Raw genomic sequence first — 26738 nt, 5'->3', positions numbered from 1 at the left:
ACAGGTACAGTGGAACCTTGGTTCACGAACATCTCGGTACACGTACAAATTGGTTTACGACCAAAAAGTTCGCCATACTTTTGCCTCGGTTCACGACCACACACTCGGTATACGAACAAGCCAGTTTCCCTTTCGGTTTGTACATGTTCAGTCTCTCCCTGTGCATTTCCTGTGCAGCAAGCGAGAGAGAGAGAGCGCGACACACACACACACACATACACACACACACACACACACACACACAGGCAGCACGAGAGAGACAGACAGACGCGCACACACAGACAGCACGAGAGAGAGCTGGACTCATAAGGTAGGAAGGCAGTTAAAGAATGCACTGGGCTTGATTTTGTTTTCACTTCTGTTTACAGCAATCGGTTCGTAGAGTGCATTGTTGCAATGTTACTTTTCTTGGTGGTTTATTAAATTATGGATTTTTTCAAATGTTCATTTTTTTCCCTGTGCTAAAACTCATTAAAAAAAAGTGCTTTTAGCCAGTGGTTGGTAGCACTATAGCGCAAAGTATTGCAGTGTTAGTTTTCTCTGTTGTTCAAGATTTTCTCAGTGTTATTCAATGTTTTTACGTTTAGTTTACTATTACACTGTTAATTAACTATATTTGTGCTTAAAAACTTAAAAAAAATATATATTTACATACAGTTCGTATGGTCTGGAACGGATTAATTGTATTCACATACAATCCTATGGGGAAAATTGCTTTGGTTCACGACCAAATCGGTTTACGACCAGAGTTTTGGAACGAATTATGGTCGTGAACCGAGGTTCCACTGTACCTGCGTCAGCTAATTGTAGTGTTGAATATGGTAGGTAGCTGACGCGCCGATGGCAATGTTCACCCTGGGAGGACGGCACAGACATAGATCAGTGGAAGACAAGCTGGCTACTGGACTTCATCACGCAACACGGTGTGCTAGTGGACACCATGGCTCACCAGCCGCTCAACTACTTCAAGCTGTTTTTTTTCCAGAAAGTGCCTTTCAGCTTATGAGTGATGAGACAAACAGGTACGTAAGGCTCATGGAACATAAAGCAGAGTGCTATTTGTCAAAAATAAGTATTTTATGTTGAGTTATGTGTGAAACCACTGCTTTATGTGCTTTGGAGTATTTTGGAAAAATATTCAAAACTGGGACAAAAGAAACAAAAAATAATTAGCCCTAAAAGAGTTAAGAAGCATCTGGATGAGACATGGCCTCCTCTTGTTTATCAAATTTCTTATGCATTTCTTAACATGGCAGACTGTGTAGCAGAGTCACCACATCTCTGTTTTAACACACAGCAGATAATGCACAGAGCATCTGATTAAGACAGAACTGTCACTTTTTCTCTTATGACACCAAATCCTTGCTAGTCTCCGATGCCAACATGGCGGTCACAGTAATATTGTAGTGACAGGCAATTTCTTATTCTCTTAATCTGTGAGTTAATTGGTGCTGATGTGCATATCTGCATTTCACACCTGGTTCATAGGAAATGAGGCATCTTATTTTGTTGTAATTGCAATCCTTCAGCACATCTTCACCCCGAGTTCTCACTGCAGCAGGTAGGTCAACACCAGCATGATTGATTTATGAGGGGGCTCAGGTCAGATGTGAAGCAGGAATGGGGGTGAGATGTAGAGGCGCCTAAATTACATGAATCACAGATTAAAAATTAGGAAGTTTAAAAGTCTGGCCTACAGTAATCCTGAAATATGCAACACTGATGATGTGTGGTGGTCAACCAGAAGAAGAACTTGAGGTGCCACAAGTTGTACTTTACCCTCAGTATGTGCGTCTCGGGAACTGCAGGTCTGATATTGTGGTCAGCAACACAGGAGCGCCACAGGGGACTGTACTTTCTCCAGTCCTGTTCAGCCTATATACATCGGACTTCCAATACAACTCGGAGTTCTGCCACGTGCAGAAGTTAGCTGACGACACTGCTATCATGGGCTGCATCAGGAGTGGGCAGGAGGAGGAGTACAGGAACCTAATCAAGGACTTTGTTAAATGGTGCGACTCAAACCACCTACACCTGAACACCAGCAAAACCAAAGAGCTGGTGGTGGATTTTAGGAGGCCCACGCCCCTCATGGACCCCATGATCATCAGAGATGACTGTGTGCAGAGGGTGCAGACCTATAAATACCTGGGAGTGCAGCTGGATGATAAATTGAACTGGACTGCCAATACTGGTGCTCTTTTCAAGAGAGGACAGAGCCGGCTATACTTCCTTAGAAGGTTGGCATCCTTCAACATCTGCAATAAGATGCTGCAGATGTTCTATCAGACGGTTGTGGCGAGTGCCCTCTTCTACGCAGTGGTGTGCTGGGGAGGCAGCATAAAGAAGGACGCCTCACGCCTGGACAAACTGGTGAGGAAGGCAGGCTCTATTGTAGGCACGGAGCTGGACAGTTTGACATCTGTGGCAGAGCAACGGGCACTGAGCAGGCTCCTGTCAATCATGGAGAATCCACTGCATCCACTAAACAGTGTCATCTCCAGACAGAGGAGCAGCTTCAGCGACAGACTGCTGTCAATGTCCTGCTCCACTGACAGACTATGCGATTAATAATAATAATAATACAATTTTATTTATAGGGCACTTTACATTAGCAGTAAATCTCAAAGTGCAACATAAAAAGATTAAACAAAGGCAAGGCAAGATAAAAACAGAGATAAAACAACAATAATCATTGCATTCTTGTTAATAAGCTTTCCTAAACAGCCCACAATCTGCTGTGTTCTTAAGCTCTTTGGTAGGGCATTCCAGAGCTGTGGAGCAGCGGCTACAAAGGCTCGGCCACCCATTGTACGAAGTTTGGTCACAGGGGGGAGAAGGCGGTAGGCATTTGAAAAACGGAGGTTTCTTGTAGTGGATTGTAATATAAGGAGTTCTTTAAGATACTGTGGAGCATTTCCATGGATACACTGGTGAGTAAACAAACAGTTTGTATTCGATACGGAGATGGATAGGGAGCCAATGAAGTGACCGAAGGACTGGTGAGATATGTTCATATTTCCGTACCCTCATCAGGATTCTTGCAGCACTATTTTGAATTTGTTGGAGCTTTTGAATGCTCTTGTTGGGTATCCCGATGAGGAGTGCATTACAATAGTCCAGTCTGGATGAGACAAAGGCATGAACCAGCTTTTCAGCATCACAGAGGGAGAGGTAGGGACGGAGTTTGGTTATGTTTCAGAGATGAAGGAATGCAATTTTACAAAGGTGATGGATATGTATATCAAGTGACAGAGATTTATCAAATTATACAAAGTTATTGGCTGTTTTACCTGCATTTTTATCACTCTTTAATATTGTTTCTTTATCAGTATTCTGCTGCTGAAGTATGTGAATTTCCCCTTGGGATTAATAAAGTATCTATCTATCTATCTATCTATCTATCTATCTATCTATCTATCTATCTATCTATCTATCTATCTATCTATCTATCTATCCATCCATCCATCCATCCATCCATCCATCCATCCATCCATCCATCCATCCATCCATCCATCCATCTTTGTGAAGTCATGGTATCTTGAAGGGGATAGTTGTTTACTTTACGAAGTATAGGGAAAGTATTGGAATCCTCCAAATATTCCATTTCAAGAGTTTGATGAATCTCAGCGTTTTAGGGTCTGAAATTATCATTTTTGGAATTATGTCTGTGTATCCGTCTGTGTGTGTGTGTGTGTCTGTAAACATGGTAACTAGAGTACGCTTTCACTTAGGCCAACCAAATTTTGCATACAAGTATTAAGTACAAAACACAGATATCTATCAACTTTTGGGCTATTTCCATTAACTGGAAGTGGTACTTTACCTTTTATTCATGAAGCTGCAAATTTTGATTTATTCAACTTTATTTTTATAATTGTTCAATATATTATTAATTTGATTTAATTTGTTGTTGATGATTCTTTACTGCGGTGGGTTGGCACCCTGCCCGGGATTGGTTCTTGCCTTGTGCCCTGTGTTGGCTGGGATTGGCTCCAGCAGACCCCCGTGACCCTGTGTTTGGATTCAGCGGGTTGGAAAATGGATGGATGGATGGATGGATGGATTATTCTTTAATGTACATAATATAAAAATATAATCATTGTCTTGCGGTTTTTCTCGTCAAATATCTATCCCCATATACGAGAAAGTCTAGGAGAGACCACTCCCGATTTTTTATATAAATGTTATATATACATAACAGGCATTTTGCACATTGCAATTCAATCACCCATTTAGCAAATTACAAGTTCAGATATCTCAGGGTGATGGTCACGAGTAAAGGGAGATGGGAGCAGAAGATTGATAGGTGGACCAGAGATGTATGAACAGTTACAAAGATGTGTAGTCATTCATGGTGAAGGGAAAGCTGAGCCAAAATGAAATCTGTTTTGCGGGCTGGTTTTCCCCATGTAGCAGAATATGTTTATTTTTAACGGGTGTAATACGTTCACAGGACACATGACACACATTTCTATGTTTAACTGGGTTCTTTTTAGGTGACTTCAGTCACAGAAGGTTTATCCATCATAAGAACAGGTTTGCTGTCAGTTGAAGCAATTTAACAAAAGCACCATTGCTCTTGGCTCTTTGCTCTCAGCCTAAAAATGTGATACTCGGTGAACTGTCTAATTCTTCTGACTCTCATTTAAGCTCAGTTTTCCTATAGTTGTCTCCAGATGTGGACGAATTTTATGTCTGGCTCTGCAAGACTAGTCCTGGTCCCGCCCACCTGGCCTTGTTGCCTAGCAACATTAATCATACAACAATCATGTGATAGGAGAGACACAAAATATAAAGAGCAGCTTGCTGGTGTCTACAATATGGGGAAACTATTGGAGCAGGTAATTCTGCTATGAAGAATGTCTGTGCAGAACAACCACATGAGCTAAAGGGACGTTGATTTTACTTGATCTGATGATGGTTTATGTTTTTCAATAATGGGGATGGCAGGACTCAAGTATGAATACTATGAATACTCATCAGGTAGCGTGTCAGGGCAGGAGCATCAAATATATAAAACACATTCCCATGTGGCACAAAGAGTACTGAATAAGTTCATGAGAACTGTCACGCCAAACAGAAGTCTCTAAGGTTGGTGTTGTGTTTCAAATCCTTGTTTCATGTCTTTTTGTTCATTTTTGAGTTATCAATTTGCGGTAATGTTACTTTTGTTAATCATGTATTTTATTCCTGATGCATGCGTTATATTCCTGGTGTTTTGTGGGTGGTTTCCCAAGAGGCGGGGCCATCTGCCCATTACCACGAGGGACTGCCCTCATCCTTAAAGAGGAGGGGACAACCCATAGTTCCTTGCAGTTCATTCTAAATGTGCTCAGGGCGGGTGAGTTCTCTTTTGTTTATTTTCTCGTGCTGTTGTCTTGGATTCCATATTGGAACTTTGTTCACTATTGCAGTGCCTCATTGCTTAGTTTTATGCTCCATGGAGCTTCTTTGTGCCCCAGGGCATTTTCTGAAAAATAAATCTTTTAGTCTATAAAGATCCTAAGCGCATCCTTGTTACTAACTGGGTTTGATGGTTTCCCCATCTTTGGGCATTCTAGAAGTTTTTGAGACTTTGTGATCTGGACCTTCCGAGATTCATAACAGTTAGTTAGCAGGAACTGAATCATTTTCTGTACATCAGCATTATTTTTATTTAGCTCTCACTTTGATCCAAACTGATTTAAATTTCAGACACATGTACCACAGTTGTTTCACTTTCTCACTGCAAAGTTAACTGGCTCATTTTTTTTTTTTTTTTGTCACACAGTGTGTCATTGGTGGAAACAGAGATAACTCTGGGGTTAAAGTTCATGTCTTACACCGCCTGCTTATCTATTTATTTATTTAGGGGTTTTCTTATAATCCATCTATTCTGTTATTTTCACTAACATCTACACTCAATCAAGGCTATCATGTGTAAGAAAGAGGAACAAGTCAGGAACTCCATCTGGATTGGAAGCCCCTGGATGACAGCGATTGATTTTGCTGACCAACTTTGTGCTGTGCTCTGTCACCTATTTAGTCTGTCCCTAAGGCTTCAGAAAGTGCCACTGCTGTGGAAAAAACATCCCGCACTGTCCCTGTTCCAAAGAAGGCAGGCACTGAGAAGCTTTGAAAAACCTGTCCTGAACTATATGAGTCCTCTTGTGGTAGACCACCTGGACTCACTGCTTTTTGACTATCAGACAAATATTGGAGTGGAGGATGCAGTTATCTTTCGGCTCCACAAGGCTTATTCTCACCTGGACAAGCTGACAGCACTGTGAGGATGATGTTTTTCAATTTCTCCAGTGCCTTCAATACCATCCAGCCATCCCTGTTAAGGGGTAAACTCAGAGATATGCAGTTGGGTGAGCCTCTGGTGTCCTGGATAATGGAGTATCTGTCAGGAAGACAGCAGTTTTCTGAGACTCAAGGTCTGTGTTTCTGATATGGATGTGAGCAACACTGGAGCACCACAGGGAACAGTCCTGTCTCATTTTCTCTTCACTCTGTGCAACCCAGACTATAAATATAACTGCAGGTCATATTACCTGCAGAAATCCTCAAAGGATTCTGCACTTATGGGGTGTATCAATAAGGGGGATAAGACAGAGGAGAGGAGTCAGGTGGAAAATTGTCTGCATCTTAACATCATTAAAACCAAGGAACTGGTTATTGACTTTCACAGAACCAAAAAGCCTCTATGTCTAGTCACTATTCAGGGAGCGGATGTACAGGTGGTCCACTTCTACAAGTACTTGGGGGTCCACATTAATGACAGGTTGGTCTGGTCTTGTAATGCAGAACAACTATGGAGACTGCTTTCCTTTAATGTGGGAAGTAACATCCTTCACATCTTCTATAACTCTGGGATGGCCAGTGCAATTTTAATTTTCTACACTGTGGTGGGCTGGGCAGGACACATCACTTCAAAAGAGGTCCACCAAATTAACAAGCTAATTAAAAAGGCAAACTCAGTTATGGGACACATTCTGGACCCCCTGAAGGTCGTAGCAAAGGAGAATTAGAGCAAAACTGTGCACTCTTATGAACAATGACGCACATCCTTTCTCTAACACACTAAACACTGAGGACTTTTAGCCCAGCGTTTCTCAACCTTTAAGTATTTACGACTCGAGTTTTCATAAATTTTAATCGCGCTCCCCTAACGTTTTTTTGAAAGGAGCCCACTAATACCAATTTGTTCTTTTTTAATTAATGATATATCATAGATGCATATTTTATTATACCTACTTAACTTTTATCGACATTTATCTAACTCTATATTTATTTTTCTAGTATCAGAATGTAGTTTAAGTTAATTTGTTTTGATTTCAATAGATATATTTTTTCATATTTTCGAGTCTTGTTTTCTTTTTTTCACATCTTCGCGCCCCCTTTTTGTTACTTCGCACCCCCCTAGAGGGGCCCGCCCCACAGTTTGAGAACCACTGTTTTAGCCAATGAATTATCCAGAAGATGTGTGTAAAGAAATGCTACGGGGGGCTCCTTTATACCAACAGCAATACCTCACTGGGACTGGGGCTGCCAAGTCAGAGGCTTTCGTTCTTTTTTAATTTTCTTTTGTTGTAGTCATTCTGGTGTGTGTTCAGCTCATAGTGTGTGTATATGTATTTATTTATTTATCTAATTGTATATTTATTTATTTAAAGAGCTCCTGTAAAAAGTAGTTTCCCCCTAGTGTCAAATAAAGTTCTATCTATCTAGTATAAGAAGTGCATAGGTATATTCCAGGGTTGTGGGCAATGTCCTATGCGAAATGTATGAAAGGGACAAAGTAGGACACCAGTGAGAAGTCATTAATACAGTTAGTGGGGATAAATAAAAGTGTACGGCAGCTATTACTTTAAAATAACGTGTGCAATGAGGGGGCATCGCCAAGACATAGTCCTTAATGCTGATGCTTCATGGATCCAGTGCCCTGGATTCAAAATGTGTGGCATTTCCATGTTCTTCCTATTTATATGGCCTGATAAATCCCCCTCTCCCTGAGTGTGGGTCCTGTGATGGACTAGTGTCTCATTTAGAGTTGATTTCTGCTGCTGGGGAAGGCTCTGGTTCTTCAAAACCCTTTCACTAAGTGTGTCTGAGAAAATTACATTACATTTCACACAGATTTGGGAGCAAAGGAGAGCATTAATAGTAATAATGTCTTTAAATTTAAATAGCGCTTTTCTCACTACTCAAAGCACTTTTTTTGTATTGAGTAGGGAGCCACTTCAACCATCACATAGCATCCACCAGGATGATGTGGCAGCAACCATTTTTGCAACAGTATGCTCACCACACATACATAAGCTATTAGGTGATGAAGGGGTGAGAGAGATATTCTGTTAGAGGCAGGGGGTAATAATTAGGGGTCCAGAATAACTAGGCCTTGATGAGACATCATTGTACATCTTGCTCTTTATGAAGGATGCCCAAGGATCTGTTATGAACACAGAGAGCCAGGAGCTTGGTTTTATGTCTCATCTGAAGGACAGCGTCGTTTGTACAGCACAGTCCCCATCACTGCATTGAGGCCTTTGGATCCACATTCAGACCACAGGGTAAGCGCCCCCTGCTGGTTTCACCAACACCTCTTCCAGCAGCAACCCATACTTTTTCTAGCTGGTTTCCCATCCATTTGCTGGCGGGGCCTGAACATGCTTAGCTTCAGGTGGATAAGCTCTTCAGAAGTGGCTTTACAGAGTTTTAAAAAGCACATTTTCAAACTTGGAATTGTACATGTATGGAGTCGGGAGTGTAGCAGTGTGATGCCAAGTAGCGGCTGCCTGGGGGCGTTTAAATCTCGGCTTAATGAACTACGAAAACAGAAGACAATGAATTCTACTGGGCTTAATAGCTGATTGTCAGGAGATCATTTTTTCAATGATTACAAGCATGAAATGAAGCTTTACGCAGTACGGTAATGCAAAAATGATTCATTATTCTATTAAAAGGAAACATTAAAATATCAATGCACAAAAAATGGTTGATTTATGAAACCAATTGGCTTGTGGTATGTTTGAATGGTGGTCCTTAGAGTTTTATCCTGACTTTTTTTGTTATCTGGGAACTACCAGACGAACAGGTAAGTGGAGTATGTAATGGTAGCACCCCATAGCTACAGGGGGATTTGTTCAAGCCCCGTTCCACTCACTGTGTGAAGTTTGTCCGTGTTCTTCATTTTCACATGGGTCTCCATCGAGCACTCAAGAGTTTTTTGTCCACAGTACGTGCAGAGTAGTTGATTGCCAACTCTAATCTGACAAGCATGGCTCCTAAACGGATTCACCAGTGTTTCTTATTCTTAATTAAGACAGATTTATGATGGGTCTCCACCTACTTGTGTAATAAAATTAACCAAGCCTGCCCAGGTGCAAATTCTGTGCCAAGCAATATATCACCCTCTGTTTAGAGAACTTTTTATTGCGGTAGCATGCGATCTGAGACGTATCCTATAAATTTCATTGCTGACACATCATGGAGAGCTTTTGTTTTTATTTGAAATAAAATATTCCTTATGACAACACCTCTGCTCACACAACCTGTGTAGCAGTCAAACTGAGATGACTGACAAGCAAAGATGTGTATTAGAAAGAGGGAGGTGGACATGCGTGTGAGGTGAAGGCACAGCAGCACTAGTCTGAAATGTCGAAATGAAAATGATGGAAGTGGCACAAGGATATGACAATTTTTTTGGCTGCTGTGAAGAATGAGTCAATAGGATGGAGGTGTCTACAGTATAGTGCAGTTTCAGTAGCCATAAACAACTAGTCTTTGTCTCGTCGTATGTTCGCCATCACTGCATACACTGAATCCAAACCAGTAACAGAGGTGAAAAGAAGATTTTGCATTAAAATTAACTGGCCTTGGTGGGAACAAAGTCCTTCTTGTTACACTATATTAAAGTGCTTCAAGTTATTTCAGTTGACTGATACTGTGAAGGGTGGGTCAGATAGACCATTGAGAAGAGTAAGAACATCAGACAATATGTGATGATGGGAGGGGCTGTGGAGCGGAGTACTCAACGTTCAGAACAACTTGGGTCGGTAGGTTTAACATTTCAAACTGAACTGTTCACCGAATTCTGCATCACGACGTATCCTATCAGCTGTAAAGAAATACAAACAGTGCAGCACATTAGAAATTATACATGTGGGTAAATCAAAAAATTGAAAATGACATGGTAACGATAGAAGCTGATGCAATATGGGTGGGTCAAACATGCACAGCACAGCGCTCTACCATTAGCCAAACCGAAGCCAGAGTCAAATGAACATGGCTGCACTGTGGGATTGCACCACTGCTGAACAATGTGCCATAGTTGTATTTCTTTGGGCAGCGGGAATGAAACCTGCCAAAATTCAAAGGGTGTTGACTTGTGCTGGTCAGTAAGCTGTTCGGGTATCCATCTTGCACAAACTTAACAGGATCCCAAGTTATCATGCACTATGGCATGTGCAGATCCATAGCTGATATCCAAATGTGCAGGACCATGGGACAATGTAATCTGTCGGTCTTATCTGATGAAGGCATTCACCATGTTGACAAAGTCTTCTGTGCATGATGTTGATAGTCGACCAGATGGAGCTTCTTCAGTTACACTTGTTCTTCCCACTTTAAATCTTTCTACCCATTCATAAATGTTTCCTTGAGTTCTTCAGTTCCATACTGAGCTAACATGAAAACTGGATACAATGAGGCTATTAGGAATAAACTCGATCCTTAATCAGATCACTCGGACGGCATTTTTTCACTTAAGAAACATAGCAAAAGTTAGACCTCTTATATCATTGAAAGATGCTGAGAAATTAGTTCACGCGTTTGTTTTCAGTCGACTAGATTACTGTAACGCACTCCTCTCAGGACGACCCAAAAAAGACATAAATCGTTTAAAACGAGTGCAGAATGCAGCTGCTAGAATCCTAACTAGGAAAAGAAAATCCGAGCACATCTCTCCAGTTTTGATGTCACTACACTGGTTACCTGTGTCATTCAGGATTGACTTTAAAATTCTGCTTATGGTTTATAAAGCCTTAAATAATCTCACTCCATCTTATATATCGGAATGTCTGACATCTTATATTCCAAATCGCAACCTCAGATCCTTAACTGAGTGTCTCCTTAGAATTCCAAGAGCAAAACTTAAAAGAAGTGGTGAGGCGGCCTTCTGCTGTTATGCACCTAAAATCTGGAATAGCCTGCCAGTAGGAATTCGCCAGGCTAATACAGTGGAGCACTTTAAAAAACTACTGAAAACACATTATTTTAACATGGCCTTCTCATAACTTCACTGTAATTTAAATCCTGATACTCTGTATATCCAATTCATTATAATAACTATTCATGGTGGCTCTAAAATCTGTACTAACCCCTACTCTCTCTTCTGTTTCCTTTTCCGGTGTCCTTTTGGTGGTGGCGCATCTGCTCAAAGTACCATGATGTTCCAACAATGATGGATGGATTAAAAGTCAGAAGTCTGTATGACCATCACCATCAAGTGACTCCATGAGAACCCTAACTACAAAGAGGACTATTTCATTTATGTTAGGTAGAATGCCCAGAAGGGACTGGGTGGTCTCGTGGCCTGGAACCCCTACAGATTTTATTTTTGTTCTCCAGCTTTCTGGAGTTTTTTTTTTTTTTTTTTCTGTCCCCCCTGGCCATCGGACCTTACTCCTTTTCTTTGTTAACTAATGTTGTCTTATTTTAATTTCTTATTTTGTCTTTTATTTTTCTTTTCTTCATTATGTAAAGCACTTTGAGCTATTTTTTGTATGAAAATGTGCTATAGAAATAAATGTTGTTGTTGTTGTCGTGACATCTTTTGGTGAATTTCAGAAGGTTTAATTCCTCTGCCCAAAGAAATCTCACTACGCCGTGTTCCTCAACAATCATGCAGTCCTGCAGTGGAGTGTGCATGTTCATTTGATCTTGGCTTCAACTAGAGTAAATACAGAGGGATGTGTTGAGCATGTTTATACTACCCATAAGCCACTGCAACAGCTTCTATCCATTGCAGTTACCCTGTAATTTTCAAATAAGACTTTACTTTTTTGATTTACCCTCGCAATGTCACGACTCAACTTTGTACTCAGTTAACACTAGAATTACCACAGCCTACGAAAAAACTCATAGATCCGTCCCACCTTAAATCGCTTCTTAAATCCGTTCACACCTCTCCGCCAGCGTCTTTTGTCCTCTAAATGTGCTGATAAAGACAAGCTTCCAGCAGCCGGCTATTCCATCCCCCCACCGACTTAGAACGTGCACAAACTTTTCCAAGCTCATGCCTTGATTGATTATCTGGGAGTGAAGTGGAGTTTTAGAGTGGAAATAATAGATCGTTATTGTTTCTACAGTAATCTGTGTAAACACATTGTTAAAACAGAAACTTTTTCATATTTTAGTAATAAATGTTACAAAATGTAGGCATAAACTATAGAATGTGTAAAGCCGGAGTTCTAAAGATCAAATAAACACTTTCACAAAAGCTTCAAGGAGGACACAACAGTTTCCGTGGCGTAGTGCGCTAATATTTGCTTCTTAGAGCGCAGCAGCTTTGCCGTGGCTCACAGATCTGAGTTTGATTCCCCGCTGGAGATAAAGTGTTGCTTTTTTTTTTTCTTTTTAACCTCAAACGGACATAAAATTTGTAAATTGGTATGCACTGTCAGTTAATGAGATCGTTATATTTTCATGTTGGATGTTCCGTTTAAAATAATTTTTTAACAATTGAGACTGCAATTAACATGAACAACTGTCCTTATAACTGTTATCTTTAAGATCCATAACACACAGACAGACTGAGCACTGCGTAATAGAGAGACAGACAGGCAGAGATATATAAATAAACAGGGAAGGCACACGCACTGAAAGAAAAAAAACATCAACATGTGCGTTGTTCCTGCTGCACTGAATAAGCTCACGCGCTCTAACATCACCCCTCCGCCCATCTGACTCTCTAAGTAACAGCACAAGTACAGACGCAAACCAAGTGCATGTGTGTACTGTATAATATTACCAAAAAGAGCAGCTTACTACTGAAAACAGCAAATATAGGAGTGAGTGGGGATTGAACCGGGGACTCTTGATTACACTTGGTTTGCGTCTGTACTTGCGCTGTTACTTAGAGTCAGATCGGGGGGCGGGGGGAGGGGTGATGTTAGAGAGCCTGAGCTCATTCAGTGCTGCAGGAACAACACACATGTTGATGTTTTTTTTCTTTCAGTACATGTGCCTTCCCTGTTTATTTATATATCTCTGCCTGTCTGTCTCTCTATTACGCAGTGCTCAGTCTGTCTGTGTGTTATGGATCTTAAAGATAACAGTTATAAGGACAGTTGTTCATGTTAATTGCAGTCTCAATTGTTAAAAAATTATTTTAAAAGGAGCATCCAACATGAAAATATAATGATCTCAATAACTGACAGTGCATACCAATTTATAAATTTTATGTCCTTTTGAGGATAAAAAGAAAAAAAAAAGTAACACTTTATCCCTAGCAGGGAATCAAACTCAGATCTGTGAGGAACAGCAAAGTTGCAAGGCAAATCTTAGCGCGCTACGCCACAGAAACTGTTGTATCATCCTTGAAGCCTTTGTGAACGTGTTTATTTGATCTTTGGAACTCCGGCTTTACACATTCTATAGTTTATGCCTACATTTTGTAACATTTATTACTAAAATATGAAAAAGTTTCTGTTTTAACAATGTGTTTACACAGATTACTGTAGAAACGGAACACACATGAAATGCGTGTGTTCCAAATAACGATCTATTATTTCCACTCTAAAACTCCACTTCACTCCCAGATAATCAATCAAGGCATGAGCTGGGAGAAGTTCGTGTTCTAAGTCAGAGGGGGGATGGAATAGCCGGCTGCTGGCAGCTTGTCTTTATCAGCACATTTAGAGGACAAAAGACACTGGCGGAGAGGTGTGAACGTATTTAAGAAGCGATTTAAGGTGGGCCGGATCTACACGTTTTTTCGTAGGCTCTGGTAATTCTAGTGTTAAATGATCACAGGGATATGCTGAACAATTTGCAAACTCATTCAGAAAGATGTTTTGTTAATGCTGGAACTCATTGGAAAAAGTTATTAAAGAAATTCAGACGTGAGAGTCAGTAGGTTTTGTGCTCCACGAACCCAGTTACCTGAACTATTCCATCATATTTCAGTAATTATTTACCGCTCTGATCTTTCTAATCATAAAATAGGTCATTACAATAGCAAATGACAAGAACAATTCATAATTAGTTGCAGAATTACGATATTTGAGGGTTCCTCTGGAGTGCCTCTTTCTCTTTTGCACGATTTGGCTCAAAAACTAATCAGCACATTGTCATCTCATAACAGGCTCAAGTTTCGAGTTTGGTATTTTTCCATCCAGCCATTTTAGCTCTAGACCGTCCTCAAGAAACTGTGACACACAGACAGACACACGCCCGTCATCGAGACATTTATATTTTTGGCATCAGAGGACCCTAAAACATCAAGACCCGTTGAACAATGGAGATCGAAATTTTTGAGGAATCTAAAGCTTTCGGTCCTTCGCATAGACAATATAGTTATAGTGGAGGAGAAAGCAAAGCAAAAATTAAAAATGTTACCTAAGACAAGGTAAATGAACTGCATTAATAATTTTTTGAGAACTTTATTCCTTACCTGGCCCCATGAATCAAGTGACTAAGTTAAGTAGCCATTGAATAGAATAAAAAATCTATGACATAAGAACCTTACATTGCAGACTAACAAGTCATAAAACTAAATAAGGTCTGAGATTGGCAAGGATTAGTTTCTAATTAAGCAGTTGGGTTGGAATGAAAACCTGTAGCCACTGCAGCTCTCCAGGTCCGACATTGCCCACCCCTGGTCTACAGTATATATGGTTCTGCTGGGATTATGGCAATCACCATGCTTATTTGGATCCTCAGAATACAAATGTTTAAGAACCCCTGGGATAGACTCTTGCTTCCCCCATAATCCTATACTGCAATACAAGAGCATGGAAAACAGGTAGGTAATCAATTTCTCATATATCCAAATTTTCAGAATTGATCTCACTCTTCATTTTCTTTCTGCTTTATGACTTTTCATCCTACCTCAACCCACATGCCACACGTGGGTGCAGTTTTGCTCACCTATGTCCTTGTTGATGGGTTCCACCCCTGTGCACTGTTGCCAAAGCTCTGGAAGCTCCCGTCTCCCTGGCAGTCCCCTGTTCTCCCACACCTTCTTATGCAGCGGGGTCTTCCTCTGACTGACTTTGGCACTGTACATACGGGCCAGCATCTGGACTCTACTGAGGATCTTGTCCGAGTTCTCTATCAAACTGCCCTCTCTGCTCTCACGTAGGCTGATCCCAGCCACATCAGGTGGGACATGGAATGCGGTTGTTTTTGGGTCAACTCGAGCAGCCTCAAATTTGGGATTGGAATCAGCGTCAGTTTTGGGCATTGGCTGACTTTCGGAAGCTGCAGAAAATGTCGGTACAGTGGTTACAGATCTCTCATGAGCCTCTGATTGTTCTTTTCTCTCTGTTTCTACCATGAAAGGCAGTTGCTCAGCCACTTTCACTTCTGCTTCCTTATCTATCGACTCTGCTTCTCCTATGCTGCTCTGTTGTCCATCATCTTCCAGGGTCATCAAAGACTCCCCCAAGGGTGATTCCTTCACTTCTGCATTTACCCTGCAGGCACAATTACCATCAATTCCTTTAAGCGGTTTCTCTTTCTCTTTCCAAATTTCTAGCAGCTCTGCACAAGATCGAGATTTGGCCACCGGTTCAGTCTTCTCAGCAGAATAGAGAGCAAAGTTGCTTCCAGAATCTGATTCCAACTTCTTCTTTTTCTCAGAAACTAGTGCTTCAGAGTGGTCATGATGGTTGCTGATCCCCAAATCAGAACGGAGTAGTGGCTCTGAAACGAGGAGGGAAGCCTGAGGTTCATCTGCATCCATTTTTCTTATCACAGACTGCCCACTGCCATCCTGCTTTGTGATGCAATTGTATCTGGACACAGAATGCTTAACAAGCCCAGCAGGTATGAAAGAAATGCTGTCTCGTCTTTGAAAGTGGGAGTTGCTCACCTCGGCCATTTCATAATAGTTCCTGATCTTCTCTATTAGAAGACGGTCACGTTTGGTTAGAGTTCTTTCTCTCTTAGGGGCAGGCTTGTCAGTTTCTTCATTAGTCCAGAGAGATGACACTTGGTTTGTGGACTCTTTGGAACGAGAGTCGTCATTTGCATTACTGTCCTTATGACAGCAGACACTTGTCAGTTCTTCCTTAACACTCAGCATGTCTGAGTTTTCTGCGAGGCACCTCTTTTTCTCTTGATTCTCTCCAGTGCCATCTTGCACCTTTATTGCTATGAGACTGCTTTCCTCACATTCGTCCAATGGCTCCTTACTCTCACTTTCTTCACATTCTTGAAGCAGTTCTTCAAGCATATGCAGGGGTGAAGGCTCCAGCTCCTCTTGCATCTGTGTCTCTTCTTCTGAGGATTCACTGGCTTGAGTCTGTAATTCTGAAACCATAGTTTTTACTGTTTCGATGGGTGGTTCTTTGAATCTATCCTTGTCGTCTTCCTCCAACACCATGTTGTCATCGTTGTTGCTACTCAAGGCTAATTGGGTGTGTGAAGTTGCTCCTTCATCATCATTATGCATTTCTTGGTGGTCCTTTGACTAGAAGGCACAAAAGAAATTACAGTTAACAGAGAACACCTTCTACAATTTAAGAAACTAAATAATCAATCAATTCTTAAAGCTGACTTGTAAGGGAACAAATATAATGGTCAGGTTCTGGTTTTACTGTAAATAATGTTCTTGTATTATTTTTAATTTTCTAAAAATGTATTTTTATCATTATTTTTTCTTCCAACTATTCTCCTCAGTCTTGCTGAAAAGCCTTGGATGAAGATTCTACGTGATGGTTAATTCTCAGATCCAAGAGGAACAAAAGGTATTCCATCCTAGCCATAGTACGTCAATGGATCAACTGTTTTTCCCTGCAAAGCTATCTGAGATGTCATGGAAATTCACTAATTCTGTCTACTTGTGCTTTATGGACAAGGATAAAGCTGGTGACCATGTACCTTATGGTGTCTTGTAGAAGGTGCTATGAAAATAAGGGTTTCTGTGGCTGCTGCTGCTATTTTATCCCTGAATTTGCAAACTGGAGTTGTCCTTGCACATATAAGTAGCACTGGGTCTACTCAGCATGGCTGTTAAACGTTCTCAGACTTTATCAACGTGCACCCGAGGAGTTGATGTTGTACTCTCAAGCTCATCAGACCGTGATCTTGAATGTACACTATTGAAAGTAATACATCTGTGATGAAATGAGAAATGACAGCCTCAAATCTGAGACCCCAGCCATCATCTGGAAAAGTGTAGCTTGCTTCCTGCAGGTAAGGGATCAGCAGGTACCTCAAGTGGAAACATTCAAGTACCTCATGGTCTTTTAGATGAGGTAAGGTAGGGGTGATACTGAGGCTGACCGATGAATCCATGCAAATCCAATACAGTAATCCCTCCTCCATCGCGGGGGTTGCGTTCCAGAGCCACCCGCAAAATAAGAAAATCCGCGAAGTAGAAACCATATGTTTATATGGTTATTTTTATATTGTCATGCTTGGGTCACAAATTTGCGCAGAAACACAGGAGGTTGTAGAGAGACAGGAATGTTATTCAAACAATGCAAACAAACATTTGTATCTTTTTCAAAAGTTTAAACTGTGCTCCATGACAAGACAGAGATGACAGTTCCGTCTCACAATTAAAAGAATGCAAACATATCTTCCTCTTCAAAGGAGTGCGCGTCAGGAGCACAGAATGTCAGAGAGATAGAGAAAAGCAAACAAATCAATAGGGCTGTTTGGCTTTTAAGTATGCGAAGCACCGCGGCACAAAGCTGTTGAAGGCGGCAGCTCACACCCCCTCCGTCAGGAGCAGAGAGAGAGAGAGAGAGCAAAAATCAATACGTGCCCTTCGAGCTTTTAAGTATGCGAAGCACCGTGCAGCATGTCGCTTCAGGAAGCAGCTGCACAGAAGGTAGCAACGTGAAGATAATCTTTCAGCATTTTTAGACGAGCGTCCGTATCGTCTAGGTGTGCGAACAGCCCCCCTGCTCAATCCCCCTACGTCAGGATCAGAGAAAGTCAGCGCAAGAGAGAGAGAGAGAAAAGTAAGTTGGGTAGCTTCTCAGCCATCTGCCAATAGCGTCCCTTGTATGAAATCAACTGGGCAAACCAACTGAGGAAGCATGTACCAGAAATTAAAAGACCCATTGTCCGCAGAAATCCGCGAACCAGCAAAAAATCCGCGATGTATATTTAAATATGCTTACATATAAAATCCGCGATGGAGTGAAGCCGCGAAAGGCGAAGCAAGATATAGCGAGGGATTACTGTAGTTCTATAGATGCTGTACTGGACTGTGGTGGTCAAGTGGTGTGGAGTGGTGGCTCTGAGGCTAGGGATCTGCACTGGCAATTGGAAGGTTGCCGGTTCTAATCCCGTAAATACCAATAGGGACTCTGCTCTGTTGGGCCCTTGAGCAAGGCCCTTAACCTGCAATTGCTGAGTGCTTTGAGTAATGAGAAAAGAGCTATATAAATGCAAAGAATTATTATTATTATTATTAAGTGGATCCTCAATCTACCTGCCAGTCTACATACCCACATACACCCATGACCTCAGACAGAATATGATTGAAAGTACAAGCTAAGGTTCTAGTGCATTATTGGTGGACTCATTCAGGTGGGATTGCGTCTCTAGCCCTTCATTTTGCCATTTTCCCATCCTCCTCCAGCGGTCAAATGATTGGGTGCGGTGGCAGTAAAAAAGGGAGTTTCAGATGGTGGCCTCACTCAAGAATTTGTGTAGATTGCCAACATTCAGAGCACCATTTGTGACTTTGCTATTCCTTTTTATATGTGGCTTTTCACCTTAATTTATTTTTTGTTATAAATTGTGTGATTTAATTACTGTTTGGACTTCTATTGTTTAAACCTTTTCTTGTTTTTCTGCATTTACGGCTTTCTTGGGCATGACCTCATGCCTGTCTTAGATTTTCCTTTTGGATTATAGATTTTCTTGAACACCTAACAATTATTTTAACTTTTCATCATGTATATTTTAGTGTTGGCTTTCCCATATCATTGCAATCATCTAGGTCCATGCAGCAAGCTGCATGTTATGGAGTTGTGCATTGCATGGCTTCTTTGTGGTTCAGCTTTTTCTGCACAGAATCTGATGTAAAGGGGCCACACGGTGCATACTCCCACCCCACAGCAGAGCAGCACATGCTTCATAGTCGAAAAACAGGTGAGATGGTCTGGCCATGTAGGTGGGGTACCTCCTGGGCACTGTCCACAGTGACTTTTCCACTGGGAGAAGACCCAGGTTGCACACAGGACATTCTTGAGGGATTATCTCTCTCGGATAACCTGAGAATTAGTGTTTTGTTTTTTGATCTCTGTATGGAAATAACTAAGGCGGTGCTTTCAAATTCAAAGTGCGGCAGTGAGCCATATGAAAAAGAATTAGAAAATGATGATCTTGAAGGAAAAACAATAGAACTATATAATGTAATTGTAAAGAACATTGCATTATAAATGGAAAAGAAAATGTGAACTGTGGGACAAAAAAGATTATGAATCGTCATTGGTGAAACAGAAGTGCTGTACTATAAAACGTATTAAGGTGGGACAGTGTGTATAACGACTTCACTGAACACTCAATGGCCATCACAAATAGCCCCTTGGACTAAACACACATTCTCTTATATCTCTTACATCTGTTACTTCAACTCAGATTGCATCTACTGATTCATCCATGTGTTATAGATCAGGTATAATTCATTTTAGGTTTATGGAAGTCAAAGCCAATCCCAGCAGCTTTGGTAAAAGGCAGGAATCAACACTGGACAGATCCTCGAGGCTGGGTTTGAACCTTTGTTCATCTAGTGTGTCATGGTTCAGCCAGCATATTCCCCCTGGTTGGTGATGGTGTTCAAAGTTGTGTTTCTTGTTTGTTTTGTGTTATTTTATGCCATTTATTTGTATTAAGGTTTATTTTGTTTGTTATGTACATTTTTCTTTGTGTTCATTTGTCCTTGTCCCATGTGTTTTGTGGGTGGCTCCTCAAGATGCGAGGTCACCTGCCCATCACCGCCAGGAATGGCCCTTCATCCTATTTAAGGGAGGGCCTCCCATGGTTCCTAGCAGTTCACTGAACATGCTGGAGTGAGAGTGTTTTGGTGAGTTACTGTGCTATTGCTTTGCCTTGTATTTGTACTTTGTGTTTTCTGGATTTGTTTTTGACTTTGCCTCTTGGATTCTGTTTTGGAACTATGCTTTCTGATTCTTTTGAGCAGGAGTCTCCAATCACAGTCCTGAAGGGCCGCAGTGGCTGCAGGTTTTTGTTCTAACCCGGTTGCTTAATTAGAAAGCAATTCTGCCAATAATTTAATTTCATGGCTTGTTAGTGCTTTAACTCTACTATGTCAGGTCATTCTCATATCCTAGACTTTCTTCCCCTGTCTAAGGATATCATCCAAATGATTTGAAGGCTAAAATGGACGAGCAATTCTCAGTCATTCACTTTTTTCTCTTTACTTTCCTTCCAAGTATTTAATTAAACCAAATAATGCAAGATAAATACACACTGGCGTAAATGGTAACAAGCCAAATGGAGAACTGCTGGTCTCTTTTGTCATTTGCATGTTATTGCTAATTAGGATCCATTAAAAACTGAATGAATACAGCTGTTTAAGATGAAAATAAGCAATACGCATTCAAAATCTTAATGAGTGAGACAACTAAAGTGAAGCAGAAGTGTTACTTGAGCAATTAGTGCTTCTTATTAAGCAATTGGGTTGGAGCAAAAACCTGCAGCCACTGCGGCCCTCCAGGACTGTGATTGGAGACCCCTGCTTTTGAGCTTCTGCTCCGTCTTGACTTCAGTTTCTGGATTTCATATTGGGACTGTGTTATTTGATATTTTTGCACCTCTGCTCTGTTTCGACCATGATTTGGAATTCTGTATTGGGACTTTTGTTTACCTTGTATCGTGTTGCCTTTCCAGGCATCTCCTTTGTGTGCTTACACAACCATTTTTGTAAAATAAACCTTGTTATCAACCCCTTTGGTTTCCAGATGGGGTATTTTGATGGTGTTTTCCCCCCTCTAGTGGGTAATTTTGGAAGTGTTTTTGGCAGCTATGCTTTGAACCCAAGCAACTTCAGGACACAGTGTTTGTATTAATTACTAACTTTATATTGTAAGTTAACATGACATACAGTGGACTTTTACCCAATATGGGATTGGTTCCATTTTGTTTCCAAAGTTGCCAGGAAAAGTGGTGTCTCCCCATGACCCCAGATTGGATTAAATGTATTGGAAAATGGTATGCACTATTAATCTTTGAAGGGTTGGTAATAATTCATTAATACTGTATTGAATTTGTGAGGGTTTCTTTATGCTTAGGAATTTATTTGTGAACTTAAGTCAGAGAATATTTCCTTGAGTAACAAAGTCAAGTGAAATGAGAGATACCTTGTCAATGTGCCAGCCTGCCCCGTTGTCGTCACGGTCCCACACCCGACTCTGGTTAATGAGTTCCAGGATCTCCTCTGTGATAGACAGAGCCGAGGTTCTGGACAGACACATTTCTTCTTCTTCATACTCTTCGAGACCTGCAATTCCTGTGTTTGATTCTACCTCGATGACGGAGGAAGCCAAAGTACTGGCACTTTCAGAGGAACCAATTGGGTCCAAAGATGGGCAGAGCTCTCCCTCACTTCCGGTATGCTGCGAAGATAAAAAGAGAGAGAAGAAAGGTACTTATAGATGGTGACAACACTGGAAAATACAAGTAGCTTTGTGAATCATAAAGTTAAGGTGGTCTGGACTTACCTTCAGTTTCACTGAGGTCCATCATGGTTTTCAGAGGAATGCAAAAAGGCAAACAGAAAGCAGAAAAAAACATAAGTCAGGTTAAACTGATCTGATTAATTTAAACAGTGCTACCCGCTGATTAACTGAAGCTTACTTTACATTAACAAAATACTATGTGCCTGACTATAAACACAGTGACTCAGAATTTCTATTCTTTCAATTCACTGTCTCTAGAGAGTGTGATAGATAGATAGATAGATAGATAGATAGATAGATAGATAGATAGATAGATAGATAGATAGATAGATAGATAGATAGATAGATAGATAGATAGATAGATAGATAGATAGATAGATAGATAGATAGATAGATAGATAGATAGATCTTTATTGCCATTGTCACTTTTACAAAGGAACAATGAAATTGAAGGTGCAGTCGACTTAGTGTGAGGCATAAGAGTTAAAAAGACGAGAGAAAATAATAACAAACCGAATAGTAATAAAAGTATTTTACAAAATATACAAATTGCACTGGTTAAATGTACAAATTGCACTGGTTGACTTAAGGTCTATATTGCACATTGGTAGAATGGTATGGAGCAGTTTTATTCTGAGTTCAGGGCCATGATTGCTTTTAGATAAAAGCTGTTTTTAAGGTGGTTTCTTCTGGTTTTCGTTGCTCTGTATTTCTTGCCTGATGGAAAAAGCTGGAAGAGGCAATGACCGGGATGTGATGAGTCCTATGAAATGTCTATTGCTTTTTTGCGGCATCAGGAGGTATAGATTTGTTCCAGAGTGGGGAGGGTACAACTAACATTTATCCATTACCAAACATGCAGAGCTCATCAAAGGGACACAAGAGAAGAATCAGGTGTAGACAAGGCATCAGTCCATCACAGGGAATGTACAAGTGCATAACATTCCATAATATTCTCAAACTCACTTGGGGGGCATTGCAGAAAGGAACCCTACACAGGGCACCATCCATACCAATGGTCACTCAATCACATACTGGTATGCACACAGGACATGTGTAGAATGACACACAAGTCTTTGTGATACACACACACACACATGGGGAAAGCTTCACACACAATGAATGAGCATGGAAGTCAAGCCACGGGCAGTGGATCTGTGAGGCAGCAATAAGGAACATATATAACATGAATATGTGTACAAACACTCACTGTGCAAATTATTAGCAACACCTACACTATATGGACAAAAGTATTGGGACACACCTCTTAACTCTTTGAGGGCTGAATATTTTTTCCAAAAAATAGTTTCTGAAAAGCAATGGTTTCACACAGAAATCAATATAAAATGTCTGTTGCTGAATGCTGTAGCAGCCAGTTTGACAAGAATGTGCGGCAGGCTTGCTGCCAAGCTGTCTTCATGTGGCTGAGGCAGCAGGGATTATGGTTTCTACCGCTTATCATTGTTAAGTGGCACTCCTCCCTGGTGAACATTGCCGTAGGCGTATCAGCTACATGAACCGTTCAGCACCGTGATTAGCTGGGGACCAGTCAACTGATGCTGGAACCTCACATTCGTTTTCAATCACTTGTATCAAAATCAGAGCCCGACAAGTCATAGTCCAGTTCAGAGATAATAGGCCAAACGTCGTCCACGCAGTAGTTTGCTTTATGCATTCACTTTGATCTCTCGCTAGATGTCAGTGCCATTTTTGCTGTTGTTTGCGCCTTACTACTCGCACAAGCGCAGGAAATCTTGGTCAAACCAACAGGGCTAACTTTCCCTCTAGCAACGAGAGTCCAGCTGAAACATAACAGTTGGTTTTGTCACAGCTTACAGTTGATTACCATCGTCAACTCCTCCTTTTGATAAAAGTCGACATCAGCCCTGAAAGAGTTAATTATTGAATTCCATTGTTTCAATCAGACCCTTTGCCACAGGGGTATAGGATCAAGCACCTAGCCATGCAGTCTCCATTTACAAACATTTCAGAAACAAAATGAGTCGTTCTGAAGAGCTTAGTGACTTTAAGCGTGGTACTGGGATAGGATGCCTCCTTTGCAATAAGACAGTTGGTGAAATGTCATCACTGCTGGATATTCCACAGTCAACTGTAAGTGGTATTACTGGAAAGTAGAAGCGCTTAGGAACAACAGCAACTCAGCCATGAAGCGGAAGGCCACAAAAAGTCACATAGTGGAGTCAACGACTGCTAAGGTGCATGGTGTGTAAAAGTCACCAACACTCTGCTGATTCCATAGCTGAAGAGTTCCAAACTTCCACTGGCATTTACAGTGTGGCCGGAGCTTCATGGAATGGGTCTCCATGACCGAGCAGCTGCATACCTGCCTCACATCACCAAGTTGAACATGTTGAGCAGTGGAAATGTGTTCTATGGAGTGACGAATCATGCTTCTCTGTTTGGCAGTCAGATGGGGGTGTCTGGGTTTGGCGGATGCCAGGAGAACGTTACCTGCCTATCTGCATTGTCCCAACTGCACAATTGTGCATCCAACTTTACTGAAACAGTTTGGGGAGGGCCCTTTTCTATTTCAGCATTATTGTGCCCCAATGCACAAAGCATGGTCCATAAAGACATGGTTGGTTGAGCTTGGTGTGGAAGAACCTGACTAGCCCACACAGGACCCTAACCTCAACCCCATCAAACATCTTTCGGATGAACTGGAATGGAGATTGTGAGCCAGGCCTTCTTGTCCAACATCTGTGCATGACCTAATAAATGCTCTACAGAATGAATGAGCAGAAATTCCCACAGAAACATTCCAAAATCTTGTAAAATGCTTTCCAAGAGGAGTGGAAGCTGTTATAGCTGCAAAGGGACCAACCTCATATTAAAGTCTATGTATTTGAATGCAATGTCTTTAAAGTTCCTGATGGTGTAATGGTCCTAGTGTCCCAACACTTTTGTCTAAATAGTATACTTGTCCAAGGGTAGAATGGTGTCTCTGAGGCTAGGGATCTGTGCCGGCAATCAGAAGGTTGCTAATTCGCATCTTGTAAATGCCAGAAGTGACTCTACACTGTTGGGCCCTTGAACAAGGCCCTTAGCCTGCCATTGCTCCATCCTGGGTATGACATTAATCTTCATCCAGACCTGCAAGCAGGTCCCACAACTTGCAAGGAAAACTCAGGGGGCTGGTTGCAGGACACTGTTCCAGTGTGGCGCTGAGGTGTCTCCTGTTGCACGCCTGCACTCAGGTCCCAATCCAGTTTGTTCATTGTGTGGTGGGTGCAGCAATCTTCTGTAATCAGCGCATGCTCCCAAACTCACTCTCTCTGCTTATCCACGCAATTGTCTAATCCGCCAATCATGTGGCAGAAGTGCAATGCATAAAATCAGGCAGATGGTGGTCAGAAACTGTAGGCAATGTTCACATTAAACATCAGAATGGGAGAAAAATGTGACCTCAATGACTTTCACTGAGGAATTTTTATCAGTGCCAGACAGGTTGGTTTGATTATTACTATGCTGATATCCTGGGATTTTTCACAAACAACAATCTCCAGAGTTTACTCAGAATGGTACGAAAATAAAAAACATCCAATGAGCTGAGGCGAAGTTCTGCGGAAGGAAGTGCCTTGTTGATGAGAAGAGGACAGAGGAGAACAGACAGCCTGGTTCAAACTGACAGAATGGCCACAGTGACTCAAATAACCACTCAGTACAACTGTGGTGAGAAGAAAAGCATCTCAGAACGTTCAACATGTTAAACCTTGAGGCGGATGGGCTACAGCACCAGAACACCACATCGGGTTTGACTTCTGTCAGTCAAGACCAAAAAGATGTGGCTGCAGTAGGCTGAGACTCCCAGAAAACGGTCAGATGAAGCCTGGTCTGATGAAGTACGAGTTCTGCTGAGGCACACAGATGGTAGGGTCAGAATTTGTTGCCAACAACACAAATCCAAGCAGCTAACCTGCTCTGTGTCAACAGTCAAGGCTGTTGATGGTGGTGTCATGGCGTAGGGAATGTTTTCTTGGCATGATTTGGGCATGTTAGTACCAATCAATCATTGCTTGAATGCCACAAACTATTTGAATGTTGTTGTTGACCATGTGCATCCCCTCATGGCCACAATTTACCTCTCTTCTAATGACTGCTTGTAAGGCATGTTAAAGCACCATGTCACAAAGCAGAAGTCATTTCAGACTGGTTTCATGATCATGACAATGAATTCAGTGTTCTTCAGTGGTCTTCCCAGTCACAGGATCTGAATCCAACAGAACACCTTTGGGATGTGGTGGAATGGGAAATTCACAACATGAATGTGCAGCTGACAAATCTGCAGAACCTGCGTGATGTAATCATGTCAACATGGACCAGAATCTCCAAGGAATGTTTCACACATCTCGTGGAATCCATCCCATGAAGAACGAAGTAGCCAGTATTGGCATAGTCTTCATAATAATTGAAGCGCATATGTATTTATATATGACGATTGTACCAAAAGTAATGAGCATATCAGAAGAATTAACAAATACCTGACAATGTTGAAATGTTTGACCTTAACTGTTGTATCATCTATCACTGAATATCACAAACTCCTTGAATGGTTTAGTTGCTGCGCTGCTGCCCACTTTCAAGACCCTCCCTGCATTCTCTGACAGATGATCAGGTTGTTAACGCTGTGGAAGGTAATCTGTATTCATGCAGGAGTGCACTTGTGTGTGTTTCTTTTTTATCATAACTGTACAGTATACAGAAAAAATGGTCACTTACCACCATGTCGGAATGCAGCTTCAATTTCTTTGGCTGGTGCTGGGAGCAGAAAATGAAAGAATGTGACAAACAGAATGAGAGAATACAGAGAGTGAAAAAGTTCTGGCAACCAACACTCTTGAT

At 41.3% G+C, this 26738-nt stretch overlaps 2 protein-coding genes across 4 annotated transcripts in view; both read right to left on the bottom strand.

Annotated features, from left to right (window-relative positions):
* The window catches only part of LOC114648390 (uncharacterized), a 34430-nt gene extending 12382 nt beyond the window's left edge, over nt 1–22048 (bottom strand). The window contains exons 1-3 of the mRNA XM_051936202.1: nt 21918–22048; nt 21558–21812; nt 15139–16684 (exon numbers count right to left, since the gene is read on the bottom strand). Of these exons, the coding sequence (XP_051792162.1) occupies nt 15139–16684; nt 21558–21671 (1660 nt within the window). The 5' untranslated portion in view covers nt 21672–21812; nt 21918–22048. The remainder of the gene's footprint in view (nt 1–15138; nt 16685–21557; nt 21813–21917) is intronic.
* A 4268-nt stretch (nt 22049–26316) lies between these two features.
* plekhg2 (pleckstrin homology domain containing, family G (with RhoGef domain) member 2) overlaps nt 26317–26738 on the bottom strand; it is a 213414-nt gene continuing 212992 nt past the window's right edge. For all 3 annotated transcript variants that reach the window (XM_028797372.2, XM_051936524.1, XM_051936525.1), the window contains one exon: nt 26317–26654. In XM_028797372.2, the coding sequence (XP_028653205.2) occupies nt 26608–26654 (47 nt within the window). In that variant the 3' untranslated portion in view covers nt 26317–26607. The remainder of the gene's footprint in view (nt 26655–26738) is intronic.

The sequence above is a fragment of the Erpetoichthys calabaricus genome, chromosome 1 (assembly GCF_900747795.2).
Source record: "Erpetoichthys calabaricus chromosome 1, fErpCal1.3, whole genome shotgun sequence".
NCBI classification, from domain to species: domain Eukaryota; kingdom Metazoa; phylum Chordata; class Cladistia; order Polypteriformes; family Polypteridae; genus Erpetoichthys; species Erpetoichthys calabaricus.
Note: the sequence above shows the minus strand (reverse complement) of the source record. Positions and strands in the feature narration are given on the sequence as shown.